The 27,639-nt window shown below is 36.0% G+C and overlaps 1 protein-coding gene across 4 annotated transcripts in view; it reads right to left on the reverse strand.

Annotated features, from left to right (window-relative positions):
* Nucleotides 1–27,639, reverse strand: part of POLK (DNA polymerase kappa) — an 81,053-nt gene that overhangs the window by 7,459 nt on the left and 45,955 nt on the right. For 3 of the 4 annotated variants that reach the window (XM_086323205.1, XM_086323207.1, XM_086323206.1), the window contains exons 3-10: nucleotides 24,123–24,242; nucleotides 17,369–17,521; nucleotides 13,943–14,074; nucleotides 11,213–11,366; nucleotides 7,275–7,514; nucleotides 5,990–6,114; nucleotides 4,967–5,133; nucleotides 2,673–2,705 (exon numbers count right to left, since the gene is read on the reverse strand). In XM_086323205.1, coding sequence (XP_086179331.1) covers nucleotides 2,673–2,705; nucleotides 4,967–5,133; nucleotides 5,990–6,114; nucleotides 7,275–7,514; nucleotides 11,213–11,366; nucleotides 13,943–14,074; nucleotides 17,369–17,521; nucleotides 24,123–24,242 — 1,124 coding nt within the window. Of the gene's footprint in view, nucleotides 1–1,847; nucleotides 2,015–2,672; nucleotides 2,706–4,966; nucleotides 5,134–5,989; nucleotides 6,115–7,274; nucleotides 7,515–11,212; nucleotides 11,367–13,942; nucleotides 14,075–17,368; nucleotides 17,522–24,122; nucleotides 24,243–27,639 lie in introns of those variants that run through there. The other variant, XM_086323208.1, reaches the window with a different exon arrangement.

Raw genomic sequence — 27,639 nt, forward strand, 5'->3', positions numbered from 1 at the left:
CAGCAGTAGCCACAGCAGCATACTTTTATAAATGAGCAAACACTTCCCCTATATAAATAGTAAAACATCAGACATTGTTTACCATTTTACTTTTCTCATTCATCCTGGTGAGTTCCCTGTAAGTAAATAATTTCCTCATTTTTATATGGCAGTTGTGCTGTGCTGTGCTTAGTTGCTCAGTCGTGTCCAACTCTTTGTGAACCCATGGACTGCAGCCCACCAGGCTCCTCTGTCCATGGGATTCTCCAGGCGAATACTGGAGTGGGTTGCCATGCCCTTCTCCAGGGGATCTTCCTGACCCTAGGATCGAACCCAGGTTTCCTGTATTGCAGGCAGATTCTTTACCAGCTGAGCCATCAGGGAAGCCCAAGAATACTGGAGTGGGTAGCCTATCCCTTCTCCAGGGGATCTTCCCGACCCAGGAATTGAACCAGGGTCTCCTGCATTGCAGGTAGATTCTTTACCAGCTGAGCTACGAGGGAAGCCCTTTATATGGCAGCATGATATCCTAATTTAAATATGTAAGATCATTTAACCAATCCTCTATTTGTAGAAACTTAGGTTATTTCCAACCTTTTGCTATTATAAAAAAATGCAATTCACAACTTCGTATACGTGTAAAATGACATGTGATGACACCCGTGGAATGAATCTCTAGATAAAAAGAATAGTGGGATCAAAGTACATGAGTATCTATATCTTGACAGACAAAATCACTTGCTCCCTGTGGTAGGCAAAATAATGGTCCCCAAAGATGTCTAAATCCTAATCTCTCAGAATCTAGTACTTTACATGGTGAAAGGGATTTTACACAAATTAAAATGGGGGTAATGATCCTCGATTATCTAGGTAGGTTCAGTGTAATCCCTAGGTTCCTTATGAGGCAGGAGGGTAAGAGTCAAAGAAAGACAAAATGCGGGATCTGAAGATGGAGAACAGTGCCGTGAGCCAAAGAATGCAAGTGGCCTCTGGAAGCTTTTAGTAAGGAAATGGATTCTGCTCTGGAGCGTCTAGAGGGAATGCAACCCTGCTGACACTTTAATTTTAGGACTTCTGACCTTCATAACCACTAATCAGAAACTAGCACACTCTCCTTTAGAGTTTAATACCTTTTTCACTCACATAGTTTTGCCAGTGGAGTGTGTATCTTTGCCAACTTGATTAATGAAAAATGCTATCTCAGATCATTTTTAATCTGTACTTCTTAAATAAGAGACTGGGATTATTTTCACATGTTTGTAAAGCCATTTGTACCTTCTCTTCCATTAACTAATTGGATCTCTGTTCATTTTTTCCTATTGGTTTGCTGCCCCTTTCTTAAGAAATAGTAATATTAGTTAATATTCTTGTACAGCAAGCAATGTTCTCAATAACAAAATAGAAGACAAAACAGGAGGAAAAATCATTAAATAGGAAATAGGACAATGCTCTCTCACATTTGAATGCTTTCCCCTCTTTTCCTTTGGCTGCGTGTGTGCGTGCACGTGTACTAAGTGGCTTCTGTCTGTCCCTTAGTGACCCAATGGACTGCAGCCTGCCAGCTCCTTTGTCCATAGGATTCTCCAGGCAAGAATGCTGGAGTGGGTTGCCATGCCTTCTTCCAGGGAATCTTCCCGACTCAAGGATTGAACTTGTATCTCTTACGTCCTGCAATGCAGGATGATTCTTTACCACTGAGCCACCAGGAGAGCCCTTTCCTTTGATTGCTCTTATGTAAATCACAGCCTGAAACAGCAATTTTTATCAAGTCATTCACGGAGTGCGTTGTTTTAGAAAAGTTATTCAGTTTTTCTGATCACAAATAATATATGTGCAAAATGAACACAGCCTTACAGTAGGTCCAAGGTTTTTTTTTGCCGTGCTGTCGCTGTGTGCAGGCTTTGTCTCGTTGCAGCAAGTGGGGGCTACGCTCCAGTTGTGGTGAGGGCTTCTCGCTGCGGTGGCTTCTCTTGCTGTAGGACACAGGCTCTGGGCACTCAGGCTTCAGTAGTTGTAGTCCATGGGCTCAGCTGCTCTGTGGCACGGGGGATATTAGCTCCCCCAGCAAAGGATGGGACCCGTGTCCCCTGCACTGGCAGGCAGACCCCTAACCACTGGGCCACCAGAGATGTCTTGGTCTGAGGTTCTTACATGTCTTAGTGGAACTTTAGGAGGTCAGTGAGAGACTTCTCAGACAATGACATACATCCCAAGACAATAAGGTTCCATCAAGATTTCATCTGACTTCCAAACAGGATTGTAAACCACTGAATGAGATCACCTCTAAGCTCTCGTTCATCAGGATCTTACTATTTGGTGCCTTCAGTCATTTACCAGTATTTGAAGAACTTCAGGAAGAACTTCCATTATCATATCTTAAATTAACTACCGAGTATTATTTTTCTTATAAACAAACCTAGAAATTTAGATTTGGAATCCTAAAATTCTTGGTTTTCATTGAATAGGAACAAAACTAACATTAAAAAAAAACTGCAGTTAAATTTTTTTTTCCCCCATTGACAGCATAGCAAGCAAAGATAATAAAGCACTGTACTAGAATATTTACTTTAGGGGTGTCAACTGCTGAAAATTGTTATCTGGTTTACAAATAGATTTTTAAAATTTCAGTGATATTTTATTAAAAATTAGTTTAAAATTATACAAATTATGAATAATTAGTAATAAAACATTACCTCTCAACACTCATGCTTTTCCTCTCTCCATCCCTTGAAATGAAAAAAATAAAAAGACTTTTATTTGCTTTCCAAACAACACTGAGTTACTTTTAGTCAACCAAAATGATTTAAGATCAGCTACCCTTTAGAGATCTCAATAATATTTTGGATTAAAAGTTATACATCATTAAATACAGTGAATTTTTTAATCTAAAAACTATCACCAAAGAATGTAGATAGATAAGCTAATAGAATTACATGCGTGACGGATCAAGTCTATATCTATCAAAGAACACATCTGCAAACAGGATATTATAAATTGTTTCTATTAAAAACCTGAATATCGAAACTCACAACTGATAAAATGAACAGAATGTGGTAGCATAATGGCTTTCAGTTATAAGATATAACTGAATTTTGAACAGTTTTATTTTCTAGTTTCTGGCCTAGGACACATCAATACTAGCCTGTCTATTACTTATACTACTCTGTAGAAGCTCAGTCAAAATGTGGTCTATGGCAATAGGGTGATGACTGGGAATCTGAACCTTCTAGTTAGGTTGCATTCTAGCTGCTCTGCCAGGACTAGTTAGAAGCAAAAAGCTGAAATGACACATAGATTATTCATTTTCCAAATATTTCATGAACCAATTACGAATCGAATACTGTCCTAGGCCTTGGAGATACAATAATGAAGAAAACAGACCAAGTGACTGCCTTTAAGAAACTTCTACCTTGGTGGAGGCAGACAAACACAAAAATAGAGAACAGATTAGAAAGTAGGAAGCACAAGAGATTAAAAAAATAAAGCAAATTAGGGAAACAGAGAATGTGGATAGAAAGGAAAGTAGGTTTGCTATTTTATATTATTAAAAATTACCCATGAGTTTCACTTAAAAGCATTATCTACATCTCTGCTGCTGCTGCTGCTGCTGAGTCGCTTCAGTCGTGTCCGACTCTGTGCGACCCCATAGACGGCAGCCCACCAGGCTCCCCCGTCTCTACCACTGGTTAATATCTGCTATGTTATATTAAAAGCTATATTGTTTTCAAGCACTATGGAAATAAAAAGAGGGTAATTTTTGGAATAAAGAAGACAGTTTTATTTTCCAAAATCTTCAAATACTGGGTTATTTATAGTACTGTGATGTCCTTCTCTTATCTTTCATTACATCCACTCAGCATCAAAGTCAACTACCTGGATTCGAAAGAATGAGGAGCACAGAAAGATGAGAAAAGCAACAGCATAGGCCTTGCAATCTCTGTAAGATTTAACAGATTTAACTGATTAATCAAACATTTTATACACCTCCTCAGTAATCTTTTAGTTTTAGTTCAGTCACTCCGTCATGTCCGACTCTTTGTGATCCCATGGACTGCAGCACGCCAGGCCTCCCTGTCCATCACCAACTCCCGGAGTTCACCCAAACTCATGTCCATCGAGTCGGTGATGCCATCCAGCCATCTCATCCTCTGTCGTCCCCTTCTCCTCCTGCCCTCAGGGTCTTTTAGTTTAGTTTAGTGTTAATTCTCATTCTTGTTTAGTGCCTTCTTTTCACCCACCCTAAACAGTATACTCTTTTAGCTCTGGGATTCTTCTTTTTAAGACCAGGAGGAAAGAGCAGCAGGGAGAAAACACAGGGCTTCTCCTCTAGTTGTTTCCTCTTCTCCGAGGTCTTTGCCTGGCTGGCCCCTCAGACCTCCGCCACTGGAGGAGTACAGCCAGCACCACCTCTTACCCTCCCAAGTCAATTTCTATGCCCCTACTCTGCCTTCCTTTCTTCACTTGGTGACTTTCTTTTTCCCACACTACTCTGCACACTTTATGAAGGCAGTATTTCATCTTGTTTACTGCTATTATCCCCAGTGCCTAGAACGGTGCCTAACACAATGTACTCAGTAGAAGAGGAGAATGCAGGAAGTTCATGAAGCTTTTCAAAGAATCATTACATCTACTTGCTTAAAGAGTGAGTACTGGAGCATAAGCCATCTTTCCTTCCTCAACAATCCGACCACCAGTATTCTTATGTTCTAAACAAAGAACAAAGCAGGTTCAGAAAAGAAAGCACCCATCATTCCTCTTACCCATCTATCCAGTTGCTAGAGCCAACAACCTAGGAGGGATTCTTTATTCCTCATTTTTCTCTCATATCCAATCTTTTGACTCTAATTCAAAAATTATATTCTGAGCTGAGCTAGCCTAAAAGAATTTCAAACATGTTCTCCTTCTAGCCTCTATCTCAATGGTGAAAACTGTTATTTCAGCAGACAATAAAGAAAAAGCAGAATGATTATATTATAGGTGCAGATACCTTGCCAGGTGTGTTGAACCTAGACCCAGGGAAATATGAAGAAAATGATGCCAAGATGTTTCAGAGAAAAGGAGAGAAAGTAATGCCCTCTGTTGGTACAGTTCTGTACAAGTAATAATTCCAAGGGCCTTTAACATTTTCTCTGTAACTTTTCCTATTCCAGAAACCTAGAAGAGAATCAACATTTATCATTAATACATTTTAAAATTAAGGTAAGAACTGATATTATAATCTCATCATACCTTTTATAACTCATAAAAGGTATAAATAATGTCCTCGTTTCAAAAGTCATGCAAGAAAATGGCTTAAATAATTTGTGGCCGTATTTCCTAAACTAGTGTTACATGGGAATTTAAAACTTTAAATTCCATGGAGTTTTTAAAAAGCATTTATAAAAGAGTTTTGTGGTCATATAAATTCAGGCATGGAGAAGGCAATGGCACCCCACTCCAGTACTCTTGCCTGGAAAATCCCATGGTGGAGAAGCCTGGTAGGCTGCAGTCCATGGGGTCGATAAGAGTCAGACACGACTGAGCGACTTCACTTTCCCTTTTCACTTTCACACATTGGAGAAGGAAATGGCAACCCACTCCAGTGTTCTTGCCTGGAGAATCCCAGGGACGGGGAAGCCTGGTGGGCTGCCGTCTATGGGGTTGCACAGAGTCAGCCACGACTGAAGCGACTTAGCAGCAGCAGCAAACTCAGGGAATGGTAGGATAAATGACTTTTTATTCTCTTTTCATTTTTTAAAATCAAAGTTATAGTTGACATACACCATTAGTTTCAGGTGTACAACACAGTGATTCAACATGTATATACATTACAAGTCAATCACCACAGTAAGTCTAGTAACCGTCTGTCCCCATAGAAATTATAATATTATTGACTATAGACTCTAGGCTGTTCATTACACGACTTTTTTTTTTTTTAATAACTCCAAGTTTCTACTTCTTAATCCTCTTTAACTATTTCTTCAGAAATCAGAAGGTATATATAGAGGATACATTTCATATAAAATCTCACCTTTCTAATGGGTAAGTCCTTAATGAAGTCCATTACAGCTTGCCTGTTAGGTAGAATTTGGTATTGTCCGTTTGGTTTATTCTTATCACTGCATACTTTTGCTAACATCGTATTGGGTGCAATGCCTTTAAAGAACAACACTCCAATGACTCAAAGAACATGATGTGTATAATTTTAAAACATGTGATAACAATACATAAAAAAATTAAATACAAAAATCTGAAATTATGTGGAATGCTACTTTAAAAATAGCATTTGATTACTCTCTATCTCCCCAAGGCTTGCTATGGTTTCAGGAAAGGAAACTGTATTAGTTACTGTGGCAGCAGAAATGAGGAATATTTAAATCTCCATGGTATCTTAAAGTTTAATTTTTGAGTTTAAGTGATAATATTAGTTTCCTACTATATTTAGTAGGAATACAGTCTGTCTTATAGAAAAGATTGATAATATAATTTAGGATGAAAGCTTTCTCTTTGAAAAGATCTTTTGTATAGATTACACAAATAAAGAAAAAAAATCAAAGATTCTGGTTTCTAGTATATTTGAAACAATGATAATGAAATGTGTGCATACTTTATATGCACACAAAGCAAATTACCACCACTTTTCAGAGAGGTGTTTTATAATTTCTAGGTGTCTTAATAATTAAGATAATTAGAAATAGGTATATTCAAATATAATAAATAGTTTATTTCAATTTTTATACACATCATTCTACAATTTATTACTTATTCTCATGCTTTGCCATAGGAAGAAAAGACTAACCCAATTATAATATGGCTTTGTTAAAATAATCTAGGGTCTTCATGAATATCTGTTTCTGCACTAAGACTCAGAGCTATCCTCATGAGTGACTGACATATGGAAAGCTCTTTTTCCCTTTACCAGATGATCCTAGATTGCTATGCAGCTTGCTGGTGTTTTTTCTGTCTTGTCCATACCTTGTATGGTCAGCTGGGCCCTTTTTTTGTACTGTTAAGTCTTCAAAGGGAAAACTGATAAAGTATTATGTCCAAAACCAATTAAAATATATTTTATGTTTCGAAAAAGATAGCTACACGAGCTTTATGGTAAGTTTTTGCTTTGGACACATGGATGTTTCTGCTTAATTCCCATTTATCTATAGTTCACAGCATTCTAAATAGGTAAACTATCAGAAGTTAATTAAAAAATGGCCAAGTAAAATTTGTTAACTATACACTTTATAATGAGAAACTACTAATATTACATTTGAATTAGCTAGTCTGAAAGTTTTTAGAACCACCAATATCCTTTTAAGTACCTGCACTGGCTGTGAGTGTTGTTTTCTGCTCGATTCTGAAACGAATTTCCTTTACCACTTCCTCCGCTGATGTTCCAAAAACAATTGAGTTTTGGTGTATTTGAGGATTATTCGGCTCTTCAAAGTTCACTTGGGAAGGATTTCCTGGGGACTGCAAATCAGGAGGACTATCTTCAAAAAGGAGTGGAGAGATGGATCCTTCATGCTCACTCAGTTCATTAACTTCCTTTCCTGGTTTATCTAAATCGTAAACAGGAACAGTAATTCATCCTCATTCTAAGAAGTACATACTTCATAAATTATGTTTCTGTCAATCTTTTTAAAGACAAAACAAATCTCATTTAGTTTTGTTTCTAAGAACCAAGGTCAGAAATATTATCATTTATAGTTTTAACTGTTCAACAAAGAAAACACTGATTCTAAGCTTTTCTTAAACAGAATGTCACCCATTTCCATTGTATACAGTTTAAAAAGAAATACCTTACGTAAAATTCACTAATTTTTGAAGAAAATTAGTTGAAAACTAGAGTTGGAATTAGATTCACAGTACTTTTTTCTTTAAAAAAAAAAAAAAAAGTTTTTTTCCCTTTGCTCATCTCTAGGAGAAAAAAGAACCTTAAGTTAGAATTTAAGAATAAGGAAAAGGCATTAGGCAATCTAGAGTAATTATGCCTGAAAGATAGATTTTATTTTTAGGGGAGAAAAAAAACCTTATCATTTTCTTCATTCATGGAAGAACTTTCCAAGTGTTAAAATAATCTGAATTTTATTCTTTCAGATGCTGATTTTAATTTTGACTTTTTTTTTTTTAAATAAAGTATCACTCTTACTAACAGCACATTTGAAATAAATAGAAATTATTTTTGGAAGTTATATTTTGTTAAATATATAAATTCTTAAGGTTTAATCAGATTAACAATGATCCAAGTTTAAGGGTGAGAAGCCTTTATTACCAAAGGGCTGTAGACTAATATTATTAAAAAGTAAAGCAAAAATACTAATCTGGTTATTACCTCTTTTTTTTTTCTTTTTTTATTGCGTTTTTAATGAATTTAAACTGTGAAATACATTTAAATCTATACCAATACTAAAAATGTCCTCACGAACAAATCCATGAACTTTACCTTCTGGGCTTACTGGAGAAGAAATCGGTTTAAGTGTAAAATTTATAAAAACAAGATTAACAACAGAGCTTTCTGATACATTCCATAATTCTTTTTTATTTTTAGCGGCCCCACGTGGCTTGTGGGATCTCAGTTCCCAGATCAGGGATTGAACCTGGGGCACAGCGGCCAAAGCACTGAATCCTAACCACGAGACCACCCAGGAACTCCCTCCAGCTCATAATTTTGTTACACATAAACATTTTCCAAATTAAGGTACATACAGAAGCAAAGATTAAATTTTTAGTTTCAAGACACAAACAAATGCATTATACTTAAAAAATGAAGTTGGTTTTTTAGAAAGAGTTTACAGATAACACAAATAATATGACAGACCCCTGATTAGTATCAAATTTTTAAATATGTAATATGAATTAAGTCAGAGATATTTTCCAAATCTGAATTCCCAGGCCACTACAAAATAAGCCTTATTTTCAAATTATAAATTAGCTGTTATTTATGTACTTCAGTTCATTTTCCATTATCTGGTTTTGAAATACAGAGCAATTCACAGGGGATTAAGACTGTGGCACAGTTGAAATGGCATCTACCTGGACACTTTCCCCACCTAGACATGTAGCAGTCAAGGTAAAGAGCTACGGCAAACCTGCAGGTCTGGGAAGAAACGTTCACAGCCCGCTTCTGCAGACTCTTCTGCCATGTTCTATACCGCCAGCTTCTGTCACAGCATCCTCAGGGGAGGCGCTGACTATGGAACACTATGACAGAAAGCAAAGCCTGCCGTCCAGGTTCATCGTTCAGTCACTGCTCAATGGTGTCTACTTCTCTGTGAGGCCTGGCTCTGCAACCAACCACTAGTGGTTTCTCATTTGCTTGCTGAAAGAAATATCTTTATAAGCCCCTTTGATCTGAGATGATCAAAGTGCAAAATTAAGGTTTCTGATAATCTGAAATACTAAAGATCCCATCTGGATGGCAAGTGCTAAAAAGTATTCGGTACAGTATTTTAGTTTTTTATATTGGCTAGCACCATCCAGATTTATGAGAGAGAATAAACATAAAATTATTATCATTATTTTATTTCTATCTAGACATGGTAGTTAACAATACTTTTCCAAAACTGCACCTTTTAGAAAAGGGGCAAACAACAGACAAATGCCTTGGACTTTAGAGGAAGCTATGTCAACCACCTGCCATGACTCCAGTTCACTGTTGAAAGCTTCTCTTGGCATAATGTGAAATCAGACACGCCTGAAAGGCCAGTCCACAGGGACTTAGATATGAAAAAAAAAGCTAAACTATTTAAATTGCTTAAGAATATGAAATACATGAAGAGGAAAGTACATAGATACATATTACGAATGACAGATATTAAAAATCCACATCCTCATAATGAGTTTGGATGTACAGTAAATGAAAAGAACATTAGTAGGGAATAAAAACACTTATCTTAGCCCCAATATACTTTTTTATAACTTATTGTGAAAGTAATTGTTATGGTGGCTTCTCAGGTGCACAGTGGTAAAGAATCAGCCTGCCAATGCAGGAGACGCAAGAGACGCAAGTTTGATCCTTGGGTCGGAAGGTCCCCTGGAGTAGGAAACAGCAACTCAGCCCAGTATTCCTGTCTGGAAAATCCCATGGACAGAGGAGCCTGGCAGGCCCATGGGGTTGCAAAGAGTCGGACACGACTGAGCATGCCACACCAAGAATATAGGAGACCCTCAGGGAGTGATTCAATGTAACTATTGATATTTAATGGTTCCCCTCCTTTCTCTTGTGAAAAGTTAAGGAATAGAGTAAGATTTTAAGCAATCTCAGGCTTTGTGTGTCACTTCCCCAAACAAGTTCTACTAAGAGCAAAACACCTTTTGCTTCAAGACTCTACATCCAGAAACTGTTTACTGCTTATATTGTTTAATGTTTCCCTTAAAGAGAGAGACCTTAGAGCTCTAAGCAAGGTGATAAAATTATGATTTGATGTCCATATTAAATTTGCTCCTAAGATGTGAGCCCCAAACCATGGTAGCCTGTCCCCTCTGAAGCAGTTAATGAGTTGTGCACATGAAACGTGGCTGTGGGTTTCAGGCAAACCCTCTATTTCTACCTTTTCATCCAGGTGAACTTTGCCCAGGGGTCCAGGGCAGCGCTAGCATCTGAAGTAATCCCACCTCAAACAGAGAGTTGACAGAGTACATGTACTATCTGCATGTTTTTTGGCATTGTTTTGGATAGATGATAAGGGTCCCATTTGAAAAAACCCTTAGGGTCATAAAACTTCTGTTTCATTATATAGAAAAAGAGTCAAAATAAGGTCTAAGGCAAAGAAGGGAATTGGAGAATCACTAATTTTGGCAAGGTTAAAAACAGTAATCACAGTAACCAGATTATGGAAAATCTATCAAATAAAGGGGAAAAAAATCCCATTCAATGTTTTAGTATGTTTGAGACTAATTTTTTTTTAAAAGTCTATTTTCTATTATTAACAGCTACAACCAAAGGCTACCTTAAACAGAGAACCTCCTCAGATTCAATGCAATCCAATCCTCAGTTAGGTTAGATCTTAGGAAAAAGCTGCTATGAAATTACTTTGGGTAGGGACTCTGCACACTCAAAGTCTAGAGATTTAAGAATTTCATTCGGTTTAAAAGTGACATTTATCTCAGAAATCCCACTGGTATATTTAAGTTTCTGATTTTCATTTTTAATACTTTTTCATAATAAAGATATATCTAGTCCTACATCTATCCCTGCTAACTGGTTAATCCAAATAATTTTTTTTTTAAAGTCTGATCATTCTAATAAATTGCTTACCGTTTTCTAGAGAGTTCCCTGCTGTGATGAAATACTTCCTTTTGTCCTCAGGCCAATTTTTTCTTTCCTCTAAATGCTTTGTTATATTCAGGTAGGCTTCATCAAGACTCATGGCCATAAAATTGGGGTCATAATCAGTAAGGATTTCCTTAACCTTCAAAAGGAACATGTTTAACATCATTCCGATAGGCAGAGAAAAAGTTAAGCAACATAATTTTTAGCTGAAGTGGGAACAATAGGATCTTGTTCTCCTTTTCTGACCTTTTTTGTTCATTTTAAAAAGGAATAATCTTACATGAAGGTACTATGTTGCTTTAGAAAGTGGTTCTACTTCAATTAATTATATCTATAAAACTCCACTCAATAATGCATGTATCCATTCAGAAAACAAAACAGCTGCCAGGATTCAGAATGGAAAAGATGACAAAAACTGTAGTGTTAAGTCTATGACTATATTAAATGATGGGGAAAAGTCTGGAGTTGCATCTTGGAATAAAAGAAATATGTAAAGACATCAGAATCTCTGTATGATTCCAGAAATGCCTTTTATAGAAGATAATTTTATTATATGAAACTATGAAGTTTTTTAACCACTGAAGTATTAGCTGAAATTAAAGGAAATGGTTGCCAAAATAACATATATATTAGAAAAACATATTTGCTGAAATATGTAATGTTTCATCTAGTGTTTTAAAGCTGTCTGTGGTATCATGAGAAAATCTTTTTAGATGTTTTATAAAAAGAAAGCTTTTTGGCTTAATATAACTATGAACAGCTGAATCAAAGGTAATTTTAGAAAATGTGACAAAAAACTTGGCCAAGCTCTACTCAGAAAGCACCTTAATTAGCTTTGTTCTTATAGAAGAAATCATTTTTACAATGTGCTCAGATGGAATCTTTCTCGTGAAAATGGAACTGGAAAGTCAGTCGTTGGCAGCCAACTAAGATGATTCTGAATGAGAAGTGTTCTCTGGAGACAATGAGTACTCACTAACTTCCTTTACATAAGATACTTCTTCAAGAACAAAAATAGACAGGCTCCAGTAAAAACGAAGTACCAAGGCTTGGAGAACAGTTACAGCAACTTCATTCTTTTGGAGAAAACAAAAATGGCTTTTTCTTAAACTTTTAAACGAGCCATAAATATGAACGCATTTGCTGTCAGTGAATCTGTACTGTAGTTCATTTACAGATAAGAACCCACTTGTCATCTGCAAATAAACTAGTTAGATCCTGTTCAAATTTGAAGACAGATTTCTCTAACTTATGTAAATGACTAAAGGGAACTCAAACAATTTGGTTCTCATTGTTATGCTGCCAGAAGTTTTACTGACTTAAAGCAGAACTTAAAAGTCTTTGAAGGATTTTCAAACTTATTAGTATTAAAAGCCTAGGTGGCTCAGTGGTAAGAATCCTCCTGCTAATGCAGGAGATGTAGGTTTGATCCCTGGGTCAGAAAGATTTCCTGGAGAAAGAAATGGTAACCCACTCCAGTATTCTTGCCCAGGACATCCTATGGGCAGATAAGCCCCGCGGGCTACAGTCTATGGGGTTGCAAAAGTGTCAGACAGGACTCAACAACAACAGATACACGGTAACCCATGTGAATGCCTCCCCTTCCCTACCAGCTTTGCAGATGCAGGCACCAAAGCACTTGTTTCCACAGACTGGTTTTTGAAAGAATTGTTAAAAACTTAAAAAAAAATTGGGGTGGAATATCATTTTAATCTGGGGGAGCTTTCATTTCCAGGAGAAATGAGGTGGAGCACAAATAAGAAGAGTGACTCTAAAGACAGTTTACATGACCAAATGGTAGTAAGTGTGAGGCTGGAGTTTTTAAGTGTTTCGATTCAGACAGCAGTCTTTAACACGGTGCGTTTTGCCACAGTAGTCTAAACATATTTTGACATCATACACTAAAATTTCAATTTCTGACTTAAGTTTTAGCACTGGCATGATGGTCCAGCTATTACCAAAACTAGAAGAAAGGACAGTTTTTCATATATCACACTTTAGGCAACTTTCGTGAATAACCAAATCTCTATTTTTGGAGATCCTCTTCAAAGCAATAGACTATTCCCCTTTTTCTTTGATTATGGTTTTCGGGATATTAAATGCTCATAAGCACCTTCACTAGATTATGGGGCCAGGAGAGCAGCTAATCAAAATAAGTTAATTTTGTTAAAAAACATTGATAAAAATTTTACTTAGAAAAGAGCTTGGGGCTGGTACACTGGGACGACCCAGAGGGGAGGGAGGAGGGAGGAGGGTTCAGGATGGGGAACACATGAGAAATAAAGGAATAAAAAAAAAAAAAGAAAAGAGCTTGGAATTAATGTTATGGGATTAAGTCTGTAGATTATAAATATAAGGTGATTCTAGAAGAAAATGTACATTGGACATTAACAGAAAAATAGCTAAAGTTAATTTAGGTTATAATTAAGGTAATTCAGGGTTTTCTGGGGAGATAAGAATTTTCTATGCAGATGAGAAAACACATGGAAAAGCAAAAAAAAAAAAACCAAAAAACAAAAACTGGGAAATATAAGGGTATAGTCTGGACATATATGCAGCTCAATATTCAATACATAAGCTGAGGAAGTGGTAGAAAGGAGACTTACAGGGATAAGCTAAGGATAGATTCTGATGTGCTATGGTATTTGGACCTGTCTCTCTATATGACGCGAAATCAACAAGAGGCTATAAGTAGGAGTGAGATAGCAGACTTACCTCTCTACTCACAGCTTGGTATTTGTCAAAGTTTGGGGGCACTATAATAAGCTGTGGGCAGAGTCTTTTAGCAATAAATCCTGGCATGGCTGCACGAACACCGAATCTCCTTGCGTGGTAATTTGAAGTAGACTGAAAGAAAGTGGACCACATAGGAAAAAACATTCAAACCAAAATTGACATATTGATCGATGCTTTCAAAAGAAACACATTACTGATGTGCATTTTCAATTCAAAGACATTTCTTTTATAGGCCACTGTCTCAAATCAAGCTTTTGACTTTGTCGTATCATGGTATAGTACCACGACCCTCTCCCACTGTTTTCTCATATTTATAATGTGACATGAGGTAAAAAGCAAGACTGTGCTATTAAAAAGGTTCTTTTACATTTCAAGTAACTAAACTTCATTGGCTTTAATGAATATCTGTAATACAGTACATATAAAAGTTTAGATGATAGAGGGAGATGTTACACAAAAGTTACAGTAGTATAAAGCTATATAGTACAAATAGTATAGCAGTTACAGAAAGTAAAAGTATATAAAGTAATAGTATAGTATAATAGTATGGATTTAGAATTTGCTCTATTTGGGATTTGGGAAATTTTTCATCTACAAAAAAAAGAAATATATGGTGTAATATATGGTCAGTTAAATGAAGTCTCAAACATGAAATGATTAAAGCACAAAAGAACTTTTAAAATTAAGCTGCATTTCTTAAGGCTGGAATACCTTTTTTGGTGAACACATTTTAACTAGGAGATGGCACTTAACAATTATGAGAGTAAACAGGAAAACATTAATTATTAAATCCTGTTGATGAAAATACCTGGCAACAATCTAGGCTAATGTGGTAGGCCACAGTACCATTTAGAAAAAATTAATCACAAATGGAATCCCCGGAATCCCTGAAAATTCAAAGAATGTAAAACAAAATCTACCAAATGAAAGGGTATTTCAGAAATGATAATATATTTGCCATTTACAGTTTTCAAGTGGCATTTAAAGAATCTTGATAGTAATCAAAACTATGCTAATCCTTGGTCAACATTCTGGAACAGAAAATGCAGATAGCACTTGGATGACAAACCGGTGCTTTAAATGTTAATATGAAGAAATCTATTGGGATTGATATTTTAAAAAGCTAGATCTACAGTAGAGTAGAAAAACAATTTTATATATGACGTCTTTTAACTTTTAGGTTTGTGGGGGACTGTAAATCACAGTCACAATCTTTCACAGTTCCTCCTGTCAAAAGGTGGGTTCTAGTTCCTCTTACCAAGAGACTAGTGTTGTGACTTGCTTTGACCAAAGGAATGTCATTTGGTGACATTATATGAGTCCTGAAACCTAGGCATAAAGAAGTCTGCAGCTTCTGCCTTTGCTTTTGTGGGGTCCAGCAACTATGTGAAGATCTCGTGTTAGATTACAGAGATCTTATTAACAGGATTTAAGACCATGTGGAGGAGAAAGCACCATGTGGAGGGGAAAGCTCATAGCTGGAGGGACGTTAGTGAAGCCATTTGGGATCCTTCAGCTCCAGGTAAAGTCCTAGCCGACCCCAAGTGGGATAAACAAACCCTCCCCATTGTACTCTGCTCAAATTACAGAAGCATGAGCCCAAATGAACGTTCACTAAGTACTAAAGGGGTTCATGTGCATAATTTCACATAAAAACACGGTGATATGTATTCTTAATAACGTTGAATACTTTTTTTCAAGTATTAGTTGATGATTTGTAGGAAAGGGGAGTATACTTTCCTATAAAGATTATTTTAGAAACAGGACTGTCAGTTGCCTACATACTTGTGGGAGTAGAGAGAATGAACAAACAGATTGTAGTTTCATAATAAAACAACTCAGGAATCATGTTAATAGCTATCGAAGGCACTGAAAAAAGTTAGAACAAGGAAGAACCTTCTTTATTTCTCTTGTGTGTTTTTTTTTTTAAACCAAACTCATCTATTTCAGTTGCTATTTCTAATTCCCAACACATTTTTGGCTACACACAGCTATTCTGGTCACTTTTACCTGCTATGGTGAGGGTGGCAATAAGGAAAAGCCACACAGTAACAGAAATGCAAAGGTTTCAAGTCATGGAAAGAACTACTTAGTTACAGTACTTATATTAATAAAAAATGTTACTCCAAAACTGGCGTTGGTAAACTTATTCTGTAAATGTTCAAACACCTTAGGCTTTGCAGATTATATGGTCTCTGTGGCAATTACTAACTCGGCTCTTTTAATGAAACAATAATAAATGAGTGGGTGTGAGTGCTCCAATAAAATTTTTTAAAATTTTTATTGGAGTAGATGCCACGGTGGTAAAGAATCCTCCTGCCAATGCAGGAGGCACAAGAGATGTGGGTTCAATCCCTCAATTGGGAAGATCCCCTGGAGTAGGAAATGGCAACCTGCTCTAGTACTCTAACTTGGAAAATTCCATTGACAGAGGAGTCTGGCTGGCTGCACAGTCCATATGGTCACAAAGAGTCGGACACGACTGAGCCACTAAGCACACGCACATACAGTTGATTTACAATGCTGTATTCAATAAAATTTTATTTACAAAATAAGGCAGCAGGCTGGATTTGGCCTGTGGGCCATTGTTTGCAAATTTCTGCTTTAGCATAACATTTCTTTTTCTTTTTCAATTCTCTTTAACTAGAACAGTTACTTAAGAAAAATATAATTTGCAACAGAAAGATAAAACGCTACTCTATCATTTACCAGCTTTATAACATTTTCTTGAGAAATCTGTATGCAGGTCAGGAAGCAACAGTTAGAACTGAACATGGAACAACAGACTGGTTCCAAATAGGAAAAGGAGTACGTCAAGGCTGTATATTGTCACCCTGCTTATTTAACTTATATGCAGAGTACATCCATCCTAAAGGAAATCAGTCTTGAATATTCATTGGAAGGACTGATGCTGAAGCTGAAACTCCAGTACTCTCTCTGGCCACCTGATGGGAAGAACTGATTCACTGGAAAAGCCCCTGATGATGGGAAAGATTGAGAGCGGGAAGAGAAGGGGACGACAGAGGATGAGGTGTTTGGATAGCATCACCAACTCAATGGACATAAGTTTGAGTAAACTCCAGGAGTTGGTAATGCACAGGGAGGCCTGGTGGGCTGCAGGTCATGGGGTCGCAAAGAGTTGGACATAATTGAACTGAATCGATAACACTGGGAACATTATAAAACACTTCTTTGAATTTGTCTTCCTATCTGTCAAATGGAAATAAAAATGTGTACCTCAAGTGATGTTGAAAGGATTCAGTAAGTGAATACCTATAAAACACCTAGAAAAATATTCTGATAGAACTCGTAGAACTTAATAAGGTCTTTTCCCTTCATGAACCGATTATTTGAATATGAATATGTCATGAAACTTCTTTTTTGTCTCCAATCTTACCTACTTACCAGCATACTCATTGATCCTACAGCAATGGGTTTATCCTTCAGCTCTGGATTGTCCCTCATTTCTACAGCTGCGTAGAAAGCGTCCATGTCAATGTGCACTATGGTGCTGTTCAGATCCCGGCTCTGCTCCAATTCCACTGCAAATCTGTCAACCTCAATGTTTAAAAGGTTAACACATTTTAGGAATAGAATATCGAAACACCAGTAATCCTAACACTAACCTTTTTCCCCCGCCTCCACTTGTGGGATCTTAGTTCCCTGACCAGGGATTGAACCCAGGCCCATGGTGGTGAAAGCACCGACTGCCAACTGCTGGACTGCCAGGGAAGTCCCAACACTAATCTTATTTTTAGTAGGTGTCTGTTTGTCTCTGTCCATCCATCTGGCCAGCCACTCATCTACCCATTCCCATACCTATCTATGTATATTTGATTATTGTTCATTAGGCTTTTATTTCCATGAGCATAGGCAGTCTGTTCTCAAATATCATTCCCTACCAACTCTTTCATTTTTCAATACCCACAAGTACATAACAGGTACTTAATAAATATTTACTGAATGAATAAAGCATTCCAACTGCTTATATATCAAATAATTCTACTGCTTTATAAATTTGGAAAACTTACTGTAACTAAAAGCTTCTGTTTAGGTAAAATAAACAACTTCCATCTGACTCATAATATTAATGTCTTAAAATACTAAGAAAGGAAATGTACAATAAATGATTATATTTCTTTGGCATATGATGTTTATGTTGAATAGTACTGTACAACTGATTGTCTTAAGGCATGATGTAAACATTTCCTCTGTAGAATTGCTATTTTAAGGTTAAAATTTGATAATTGGTAGTCTATTTGAATCAAAATTGAAAATTTAATTTACGATTTATTCTTTCATGAAATTTCAAGAATAACAATGAGAAATTTTGATGTTTAAACAATTTTGTTTCTTTAGAGAAAAACAGTTGGACTGATAAGAAAGAAGAAAGAGAAATGAAAGAAATAACCAGAATAGGGCAGTGAGAAAGGGCTTATGTAGCAAACATACCCATTCCCAAGTGTTTCGTTTTTGTGGCATCTACTGTGCAGGCTGAAAAAGCTAAATATACAATATTCTAGCTTCCTCTGCAGCTGAGGGTGGCTATGTGACCATTTTAATCTAGTAACATATAAGGAAGTCAGTAAGACCACTGAGTAAAATCATGAAGAGAAGAGAGAAGAAAGCTACTGAATGAAACAGAATTACATGAAGAGCATGGAGGTGTGTCTGGCACACGGCCCAACTTTAACAAATGCAAGTTTAACTCATAAAAGGATAACTGGAAAACTTCACAACAAAGCAATAAAAAATTAAGAGAAAAGCAGCCAGAAATAAGCAAGTGGGGTGAGCTCTGAATGAAATGTGACAATCCCTAGAGTAGGTTTTATAAAAGGTGGAGACTTTCAGGGGCATATAATGGAGCCTTTCCCCCTTGTCTGACTTCTACCTTGTTTTCATTCTGCAGAAATTTTCTTTTCAAGGTCTTCTTTCTTAATGTTATAGTGACAGTAGTTAACTCCTAGGTACAAGTTAAAACTGTAACTCCTTTATCCTCCAATTAAAAATCATTTTAGAAAAAGTAAAACCAAAAACAAACAAGCAAACAAACAAAAAAACCCCTGAGAAAACAAACAAAAAACTGCAATTCCTCTTTTATAAACAATCACTCTGATTCATATTTGTCTCCAATAGCCACAGTGAGGCTTTCTAGAGGATCCAACCTTGTTTAGCCTAAAACTCACTGAATAACCTAGCTGCTCTGTGTCTTCTTCAGGCTGTTCCTCTGCGTACAATGCCCTTCCTAGTTCTGACACCAACCCTTCAAGGATTGGCTCAGACATCCCTCAATGACAACTGGATCTCTGTCCTCTGTGCCACAGAATTCAACGTTCCCTTATTTGTTTTCTTGCTCTTATCATGGCACTTACCGTACTAGATTCTAAATTGTGAGTTCCATCAGGAGAAAGACCTTATCTGCTATGAAATTTTTTCCTCATTGGGAGATTAAAAGCTACAAACTTCCAGTTACAGAATAAATGAGTCAGGACAATGAAATGTACAACATGGGGAATATGATGATAGATGGTAACTATAGACTTATCATGGTGATCATTTTGTAACATACAAAAATCAAAACACTATGTTGTACACCTGAAACTAACACAGTGTTATAGGCCGACTGATCTACTTCAGTTAAAAAAAAAGATGAATAAGATTTGGGGTCTAAGGTACAGTACGATGGCTACAGCTAACAATGCTCTACTGATTTGTGAAAGTTACTTAGAATGTAAATCTTAAAGGTTAGCAACCTGAAAATAAATAATGGCAACTATACAAATAAATTCCTCATAAAAGAGAAAGGGAAGAGAGACTTATATACCCTTTTATATTTATCAGTATAAACTTTATTCTTTTATATATGGACATGATTTAGCATTGAACAACATATATATATACACTTATTACATACATATAATTTATATATATCTCATTTAAAAAGAGAAAATAGTATTTGTAGAAAAAGTTTGGAGAAGCCTGATCTCATGCAGTGAGACACTACATCTAATAACTAGAACTTTTTAACATTATTCCAATTTATCATCCAGATTTAAAATAACTATTTCTTCCAGTACTTCAATTTTAAAATAGAGAATAACATCCTGACATTAAAAATATGTAAACAAATCATGGAGACTAATAAAAACAAGGGTAGATTAACCCAGAAAATGTGCCTAAGAATTGAGTCGACTGAGTATAAGGGAGCAGCATCTGAAATATCTTAACCCAGAAACACTGAAAAGGAAGAAGACAATAAATAGAAAGCAAGCCAAATGGAGGGAAAAAAACACCTCTCCTTAGACTCACAAGTTAATCCTCTGACAGTTTCTTGAACAATCTATTGTCTTTCTGTGCTTACAGCAAGTGTACAGTTGCCAAAAGGAAACCTCGCCACTGAATGACTCACACATTCCACTTTCCTTTACTATCTCTCATTGGTCACCCTTGTCTGAACTCTTTTCTTCTACATCTACCAAATGCACACCACTGCTTTTTTCCAGTTTCATCTGCTGAAATCCTCATTCATGGTTTCCTTCCCTCCATTTTTCCTTCTGAATGACTTCCAAGTCTGAGTATATAACATGTACCTCGTCCCTCTTGCTACAGCTCAGAGCCAGTGTGTGTCACAGTGGGTAAGCGCTTTGTTTGGGTCTCAGGTCCTGCCACTTACTAGTTAAATGATAGTGGGCAACTCAACCCCTCTCATTTTTACTTTATTTGTAAAGAGGGACTGGCATGCTACAGTCCATGGAGTCACAAAGAGGCGGACACGACTGAGTGACTGAACTGAACTGAAGGAGAGACTAAACCAATTTCAAAAGATGGAAGGAATTAAAAGAGATACCCATGTAAAGCACTTATCTAGGGATACAGTAAGGGCTTAGTGATATTACCTATAGTTTTTAAGGTAGAAATGATATTTGTTGATTATATTATATGTAATATGCAAAATGCTTATGTTAACTCACCTACTGGTCAAATTAATTGAGAGGATACTTATCCCCATTTTATATATGAAGCTAAAGCTGAGGAAGATTATGTAATTGGCTCTAAGTCATAGAACTGGTAAATGTTAGAACTAAACCTGGGAATCAGGTTTCTCTAAAGCCCATACTCTTTTCATTATATCATGATACTTCCCTAAAACAGAATTTTTTTAAAAGTATTTAACACTGAAATAAGCTCAAATAGAGTTCTAGTGGCATATTTTATATCCATATTATATCTTATTTACATTTTAAAAATTATTTTTAAAAGATTTAGGAGATTACTTCAGAAATACTGTTTTTCATTTTCTTAACTTAGTATTAACTAAAAATTGTGGAATAAATATGAGTTCTCCAAATCAACCGTTAAAGTGGTCAAAATGCACTGATTTACTGAGTAGTTGCCATTTAATATAACATGGATGCTTATCTATTTGATCCATGAGCCCAAGTTACAATAAGATGCTTTGACAGCTATAAAAATGATTATGCTTTTAAGAAGTTTAATGAGGATGGGATTGGGTAGAGATACTTAAGGTTCTGAAGAAACATCAGATGAGTTTATGCCTTCAGAGCTTACTTATTACATATAATAAAATATCTATTACATATAATAAAATATAGTAAAATAAAATACTATTTGGAAATTTCATTACTTCAAAACAGAAACACGTTTCCCATGAAAACCTCTCTGTTCTTTCAGATCTTCTAGCCTTCTTAGGATTTCCTCAATCCACTCCCACTTATATAACTTCTTTTAAAGGAAGCTCAAAAACTGAAACAATTTTACAATCAACAAAAAACACACTTCCTGCCATTTCCCTTGCAAAAGATGTCACAGAGCCTCCCATGGAATAGTCAACTAAAACCATTAACAAAACGTGAAGTTCCGCTACACAATGTAAGGGATTCTCTGTTTCTTCAGATTATTAGCATGTTTAAGGATATGAGTTTTAAAAGTAGTATAAACAGCAAGACGTTGCTATGCCACTCCCAGGTATTACATCTTTAAAACTTTATTTAAGATATTTGTGGGCTATAAATAAAAAAGAGTTCCAGAAACTAAACTGCCTAAGGAGTAACATCAACTTAAAAACAGTGTTACTTTGGACGGAATGGAATTTCTTTTCAACTTGATGAAATAATGCTTAATCTTATATAAAAAAACAATGGATGAAAAGAAAATGTTTTTCTAAAGAAGAATGGTGAGGGGGAGCATTAAACTATGTTATTATCATTCAATAAATAAAATTACATGGTACATATTAGAAAAATCTTTACAAGTGACAGACAAAAAAATATTTATTATACAATACTCCAGTGTTCTTGCCTGGAGAATCCCATGGACAGAGGAGCCTGGTGGGCTGCCGTCTATGGGGTCGCACAGAGTCGGACACGACTGAAGCGACTTGGCAGCAGCAGCATACAATAAGATCTATAAATGAGGAGAAATAAACTCTAGAAATGTGAGCAAAGAATATTGCTTTGGACTGCAGTTGAACCCTGAAATCTATTCTCTTCCTTCCACAGTAATAGATTTTCAGCTGAGCATATGGCTACTCACTTAGAGAATATATTTTATAGCTTCTCTTGCACTTAGGTGTGGCCATGAAACTCAAATGTGAGTTAAGGTAACACGTGTATTAAAAAAAAAAAAAAAGGGAACACGTGTAACTTCTCTTTCACTTGCTTAATAGCAAATTACTTTCCTTCAATTAAGTTTTCTCCTTTTTGTTTCTTTCAATGTATAACAGAACCTGAGTCTCTAAATTACTATGGTGATCAGAACCACCAGAGCAGCTGGACTACTTAACCTATAATATGGGAAAGAAATAAACTTATTTGAACCATTATATTTTAGGGTCTCTTGTGCCAGTTATTTAGCCTATATCCTAACAGAATAACGGAGGCTCTTCCCACAAGAGGGAAATACTGATGTCTAACTTACATGTGAAAAGACATTCTTTCTCTGTTGTAATCAAAGGAGGGCAAATTAAAACAACAATAATATTTTGGACATTGTATCAGCAAAAACTAAAAGACTGATAAAGTTGATAAAATTGAGTTTTACACAAGTATGTGAGGAAACCAGCATTTTTATGTTGAAAATGTAAAATGGTACAATCTTTGGTGAAAATAACAGGACAAGAGTGCAAAGATACACAAATACCAATGATCATCACAATGTCATGTACCTCCATAGGCTGAGCTGCCACGAAACACTAAAAATGATTTGACAAATTATCTTCAGTCACGATAGCAGACTACTTAACACAGAAGATCAAAAACTAGCTTGTGCTCTAGGAAAGCATATGTCCAAAAAAAATGACATACTAGTTTGGTAAAGAAAACAAAATTTATAATATCTGAACTCCCATCATGAGAAGAATTTTATAGCACACTTGATTAATGTTATAGTTTTATTGCTATGTTATAGCTTAAAGTACTTTGTATAACTGAATCAGATTTTGATAGAGGGTAAAACTCTCTAAATGTAAACTTTAGTTTTACTGCCTTGAGTTCTCAATCTACCACCTAATGCCTTATTGACTGGCTCTTTTCAAACTTTTCTATTGAAAGAACTTGTAATACCACAGGAAATTAAGCATTTATTCCCCAAAGATGCCAAAGAAGCCAAACGACCCCAAACTTTTAGAAGTCTTGTGTTTTATCTTAAAAATTCATGTACATTTGGCATTCTACCATTTACGTGACTTTTACTGTAACACAACTACATTTCAAAGTACTTTCAAATTTAATTAGTTAACATGTTCCCCCAAATCTTTTTTGAAAAATTAGTTTTTCAAAAAACATGTCACATTTATCTTGGGGCCTTTTCCAGCTGCAACGTATGTATATAATAAAAAGAACAAACGCTTTGGATTAAATCCTAGCTCTGGCAACTACCTGTCATATAAAACGGGGTAAGTTACTTAACCTAAGGCTCTACTTACTCTAATAGAGGTGACAATACTTAGGTGTGGTTCTTTATGTAAAAACATAGAGCAATTTTTACAAAGTTGTATGCACATTTGTTACATTTTTATCCCTTACAATGTAACAAACATTTACGTTTCACCTTGTTTTCGGTTATAATTTGACCATGATGCATTTTAACTACCAATTATTATTCTACCAGCTCCTACTATATTTAGCAATTGAATTAATACCTGTAATTGTGCTTTCCTTAGCTGCTCGCTGGTAATTTTAGCTTTTTGTTGCATCATATTTTCAATTCGTTGGTTGACTTGCTTTTCTTTCTTGAGCTCATTTCCATAAAATCTGGATCCCTAATGTAGGAAAAGAATGCATAGCGTAAGAAAAAGGGCTGAAGGAAAGCATCACTGTGAACTGATGGCTAAGAGGACAGACTCTAGAAAGAGAATGGCTTGAATTCAAAACTTACCTCCATTACTTACTAGCTCGGTGACCCTAAAGTTCATCTTATTATGCCTCAGGCTCCCTAATCTGTAAAATGAACTTATAGTTACCTAAATCACAAGATTGTTGTGAGGCAGTAAGCACAGCACAAACTCTCCAAGATGAGTATAGATCTGCATTTGGGAAATAAGAGCATATCCTAGGTGGGATCCTCTGGGCACATCACTTAGTCAGCTGGGTCATCAATTATCTCCTTTACGTTCATTGAAAAATCATTGTAAAAAATTAACAGAAACCTCAATTAAATACTCAGAGATCAGAAGAAGGAGCTCTGGCCCCCTTCGATGATAGCAGAAAGCAACAAAAAGAACAAAGACTTTCCTGGCAACAACTCAGCCAATGAAAAGTAATGGCCTCTGTTTACTATATACCCTTGCCAACTTCCTTTTCTCCTCTTGGAAAGAGTTCTCTTTATTTTTGCTGAGCACTTGCATGTGGCTTACTATGGCTGCAGTCTTTGAGCTGCAATTCTCTGCTAATCTCAAACAAACCCATCATTTTTTTTAATGGAGAAATAATTAGTAGTCTGTTCTAAGTAAACAGTACTTTTAAATATTTAATATTAGCCATTAAATAAAATATAGAAAGTAACTTTTAGAAAATCATCTATCATTCCATCAGTGACCATACTGTCTACCTATTTATAAGACTGATGGACCCTGAGATCATTTTTACATTATGGCTATCATGAAAAATGCTGCAATGAACAATTGTGTACATATTTTATGTGGTCACATGTTTTCATCTTCCTTGGATATGTACCTGGGAGTGGAATCTCTGTGTTACATGGCAACTCCCTACTTAACCCTTTGAGGAATTGCAAAACTGTTTTCCAAAATGGCAGAAGCATTTCACAAGTCTACCAGCAATGTATGAGGATACCAATTTCTCCATATCCTTGCAAAATCTGTTACTGTTTGTCTTTATTACAGTGATTCTAGGCTATAATACTATGAATGTATCTCATTGTGGTTTTTGTTTTTTTTTGTTTTTTTTTTTAGCTACATTGGGTCTTCATTGTGGCATGCAGGGGGCTTCTTTAGTTGTGGTACATGGGCTTCTATAGTTGGGCTTAGTTGCCCAACCAGGGATTGAACTCGTGTCCCCTGCATTAGAAGGTGAATTCTTTTTTTTTTTTAATTAATTTATTTTAATTGGAGGCTAATTACTTTACAATATTGTGGTGGGTTTTGCCATACATTGACATGAATCAGCCACGGGTGTACATGTGTTCCCCCATCCCAAACCCCCCTCCCACCTCCCTCCCCATCCCATCCCTCTGGGTTGTCCCAGTGCACCTGTTTTGAGTGCTGTTTCATGTATCAAACTTGGACTGGTCATCTACTTCACATATGGTATTATACATGTTTCAATGCCATTCTCTCAAATCATCCCACCTTTACCTTCTCCCAGAGTCCAAAAGTCTGTTCTTTATATCTGTGTCTCTTAAGCTGTCTTGCATATAGGGTCATCGTTCCCATCTTTCTAAATTCCATATATATGTGCTAATCTACTGTATTGGTGTTTTTCTTTCTGACTTACTTCACTCTGTATAATAGGCTCCAGTTTCATCCACCTCATTAGAACCTCAAATGTGCTCTTTTTAATAGCTGAGTAATATTCCATTGTGTATATGTACCACAACCTTCTTATCCATTCGTCTGCTGATGGACATCTAGGTCGCTTCCATATCCTGGCTATTATAAACAGTGCTGCGATGAACACTGGGGTACACGTGTCTCTTTCAATTCTGGTTTTCTTGGTGTATATGCCCAGCAGTGGGATTGCTGGGTCATAAGGCAGTTCTATTTCCAGTTTTTTAAGGAATCTCCACACTGTTCTCCATAGTGGCTGTACTAGTTTACACTCCCACCAACAATGTAGGAGCATCCTGTTTTCTCCATACCCTCTCTAGCATTTATTGTTTGTAGACTTTTTGATAGCAGCCATTCTGACCAGTGTGAGATGGTATCTCATCGTGGTTTTGATTTGCATTTCTTTGATAATGAGTGATGTTGAGCATCTTCTCATGTGTTTGTTAGCCATCTGTATGTCTTCTTTAGAGAAATGTCTGTTTAGTTCTTTGGCCCATTTTCTTGATTGGGTTGTTTATTTTTCTGATATTGAGCTGCATGAGCTGCTTGTATATTTTTGAGATTAATTCTTTGTCAGTTGCTTCATTTGCTATTATTTTCTCCCATTCTGAAGGCTGTCTTTTCACCTTGCTTATAGTTTCCTTCATTGTGCAAAAGCTTTTAAGTTTAGTTAGGTCCCATTTGTTTATTTTTGCTTTTATTTCCATTACTCTGGGAGGTGGGTCATAGAGGATCTTGCTGTGATTTATGTCAGAGAGTGTTTTGCCTATGTTTTCCTCTAGGAGTTTTATAGGTCCTACATTTAGATCTTTAATCCATTTTGAGTTTATTTTTGTGTATGGTGTTAGAAAGTGTTCTAGTTTCATTCTTTTATAGGTGGTTGACCAGTTTTCCCAGCACCACTTGTTAAAGAGAATGTCTTTTCTCCACTGTATATTTTTTCCTCATTTATCAAAGATAAGGTGTCCATAGGTGTGTGGATTTATCTCTGGTCTTTCTATTTTGTTCCATTGATCTACATTTCTTTCTTTGTGCCAGTATCATACTGTCTTGATGACTGTAATTTTGTAGTATAGTCTGAAGTCAGGCAGGTTGATTCCTTCAGTTCTGTTCTTCTTTCTCAAGATTGCTTTGTCTATTCGAGGTTTTTTGTATTTCCATACAAATTGTGTAATTATTTTTTCTACTTCTGTGAAAAATACTGTTGGTAGCTTGATAGGGATTTCATTGAATCTATAGATTGTTTCGGGTAGTATACTCATTTTCACTATATTGATTCTTCCAAGCAATGAACATGGTATATTTCTCCATCTATTTGTGTCCTTTTTGATTTCTTTCATCAGTGTTTTAGTTTTCTATATATAGGTCTTTTGTTTCTTTAGGTAGATTTACTCCTAAGTATTTTATTCTTTTCATTGCAATGGTGAGTGGGACTCCTTAATTTCTCTTTCTGTTTTCTCATTGTTAGTGTAAAGGAATGCAAGGGATTTCTGTGTATTAATTTTATATCTTAAAACTTTACTATATTCACTGATTAGCTCTAGTAATTTTCTGGTGGTGTCTTCGGGGTTTTCTATGTAGAGGATCATGTCATCCACAAATAGAGTTTTACTTCTTCTTTTCCAATCTGGATTCCTTTTATTTCTTTTTC

Source organism: Bos grunniens, chromosome 10 (genome assembly GCF_055505025.1).
Source record: "Bos grunniens cultivar Pamir isolate PY7600 chromosome 10, Bosgru_T2T1.0, whole genome shotgun sequence".
NCBI lineage: Eukaryota > Metazoa > Chordata > Mammalia > Artiodactyla > Bovidae > Bos > Bos grunniens.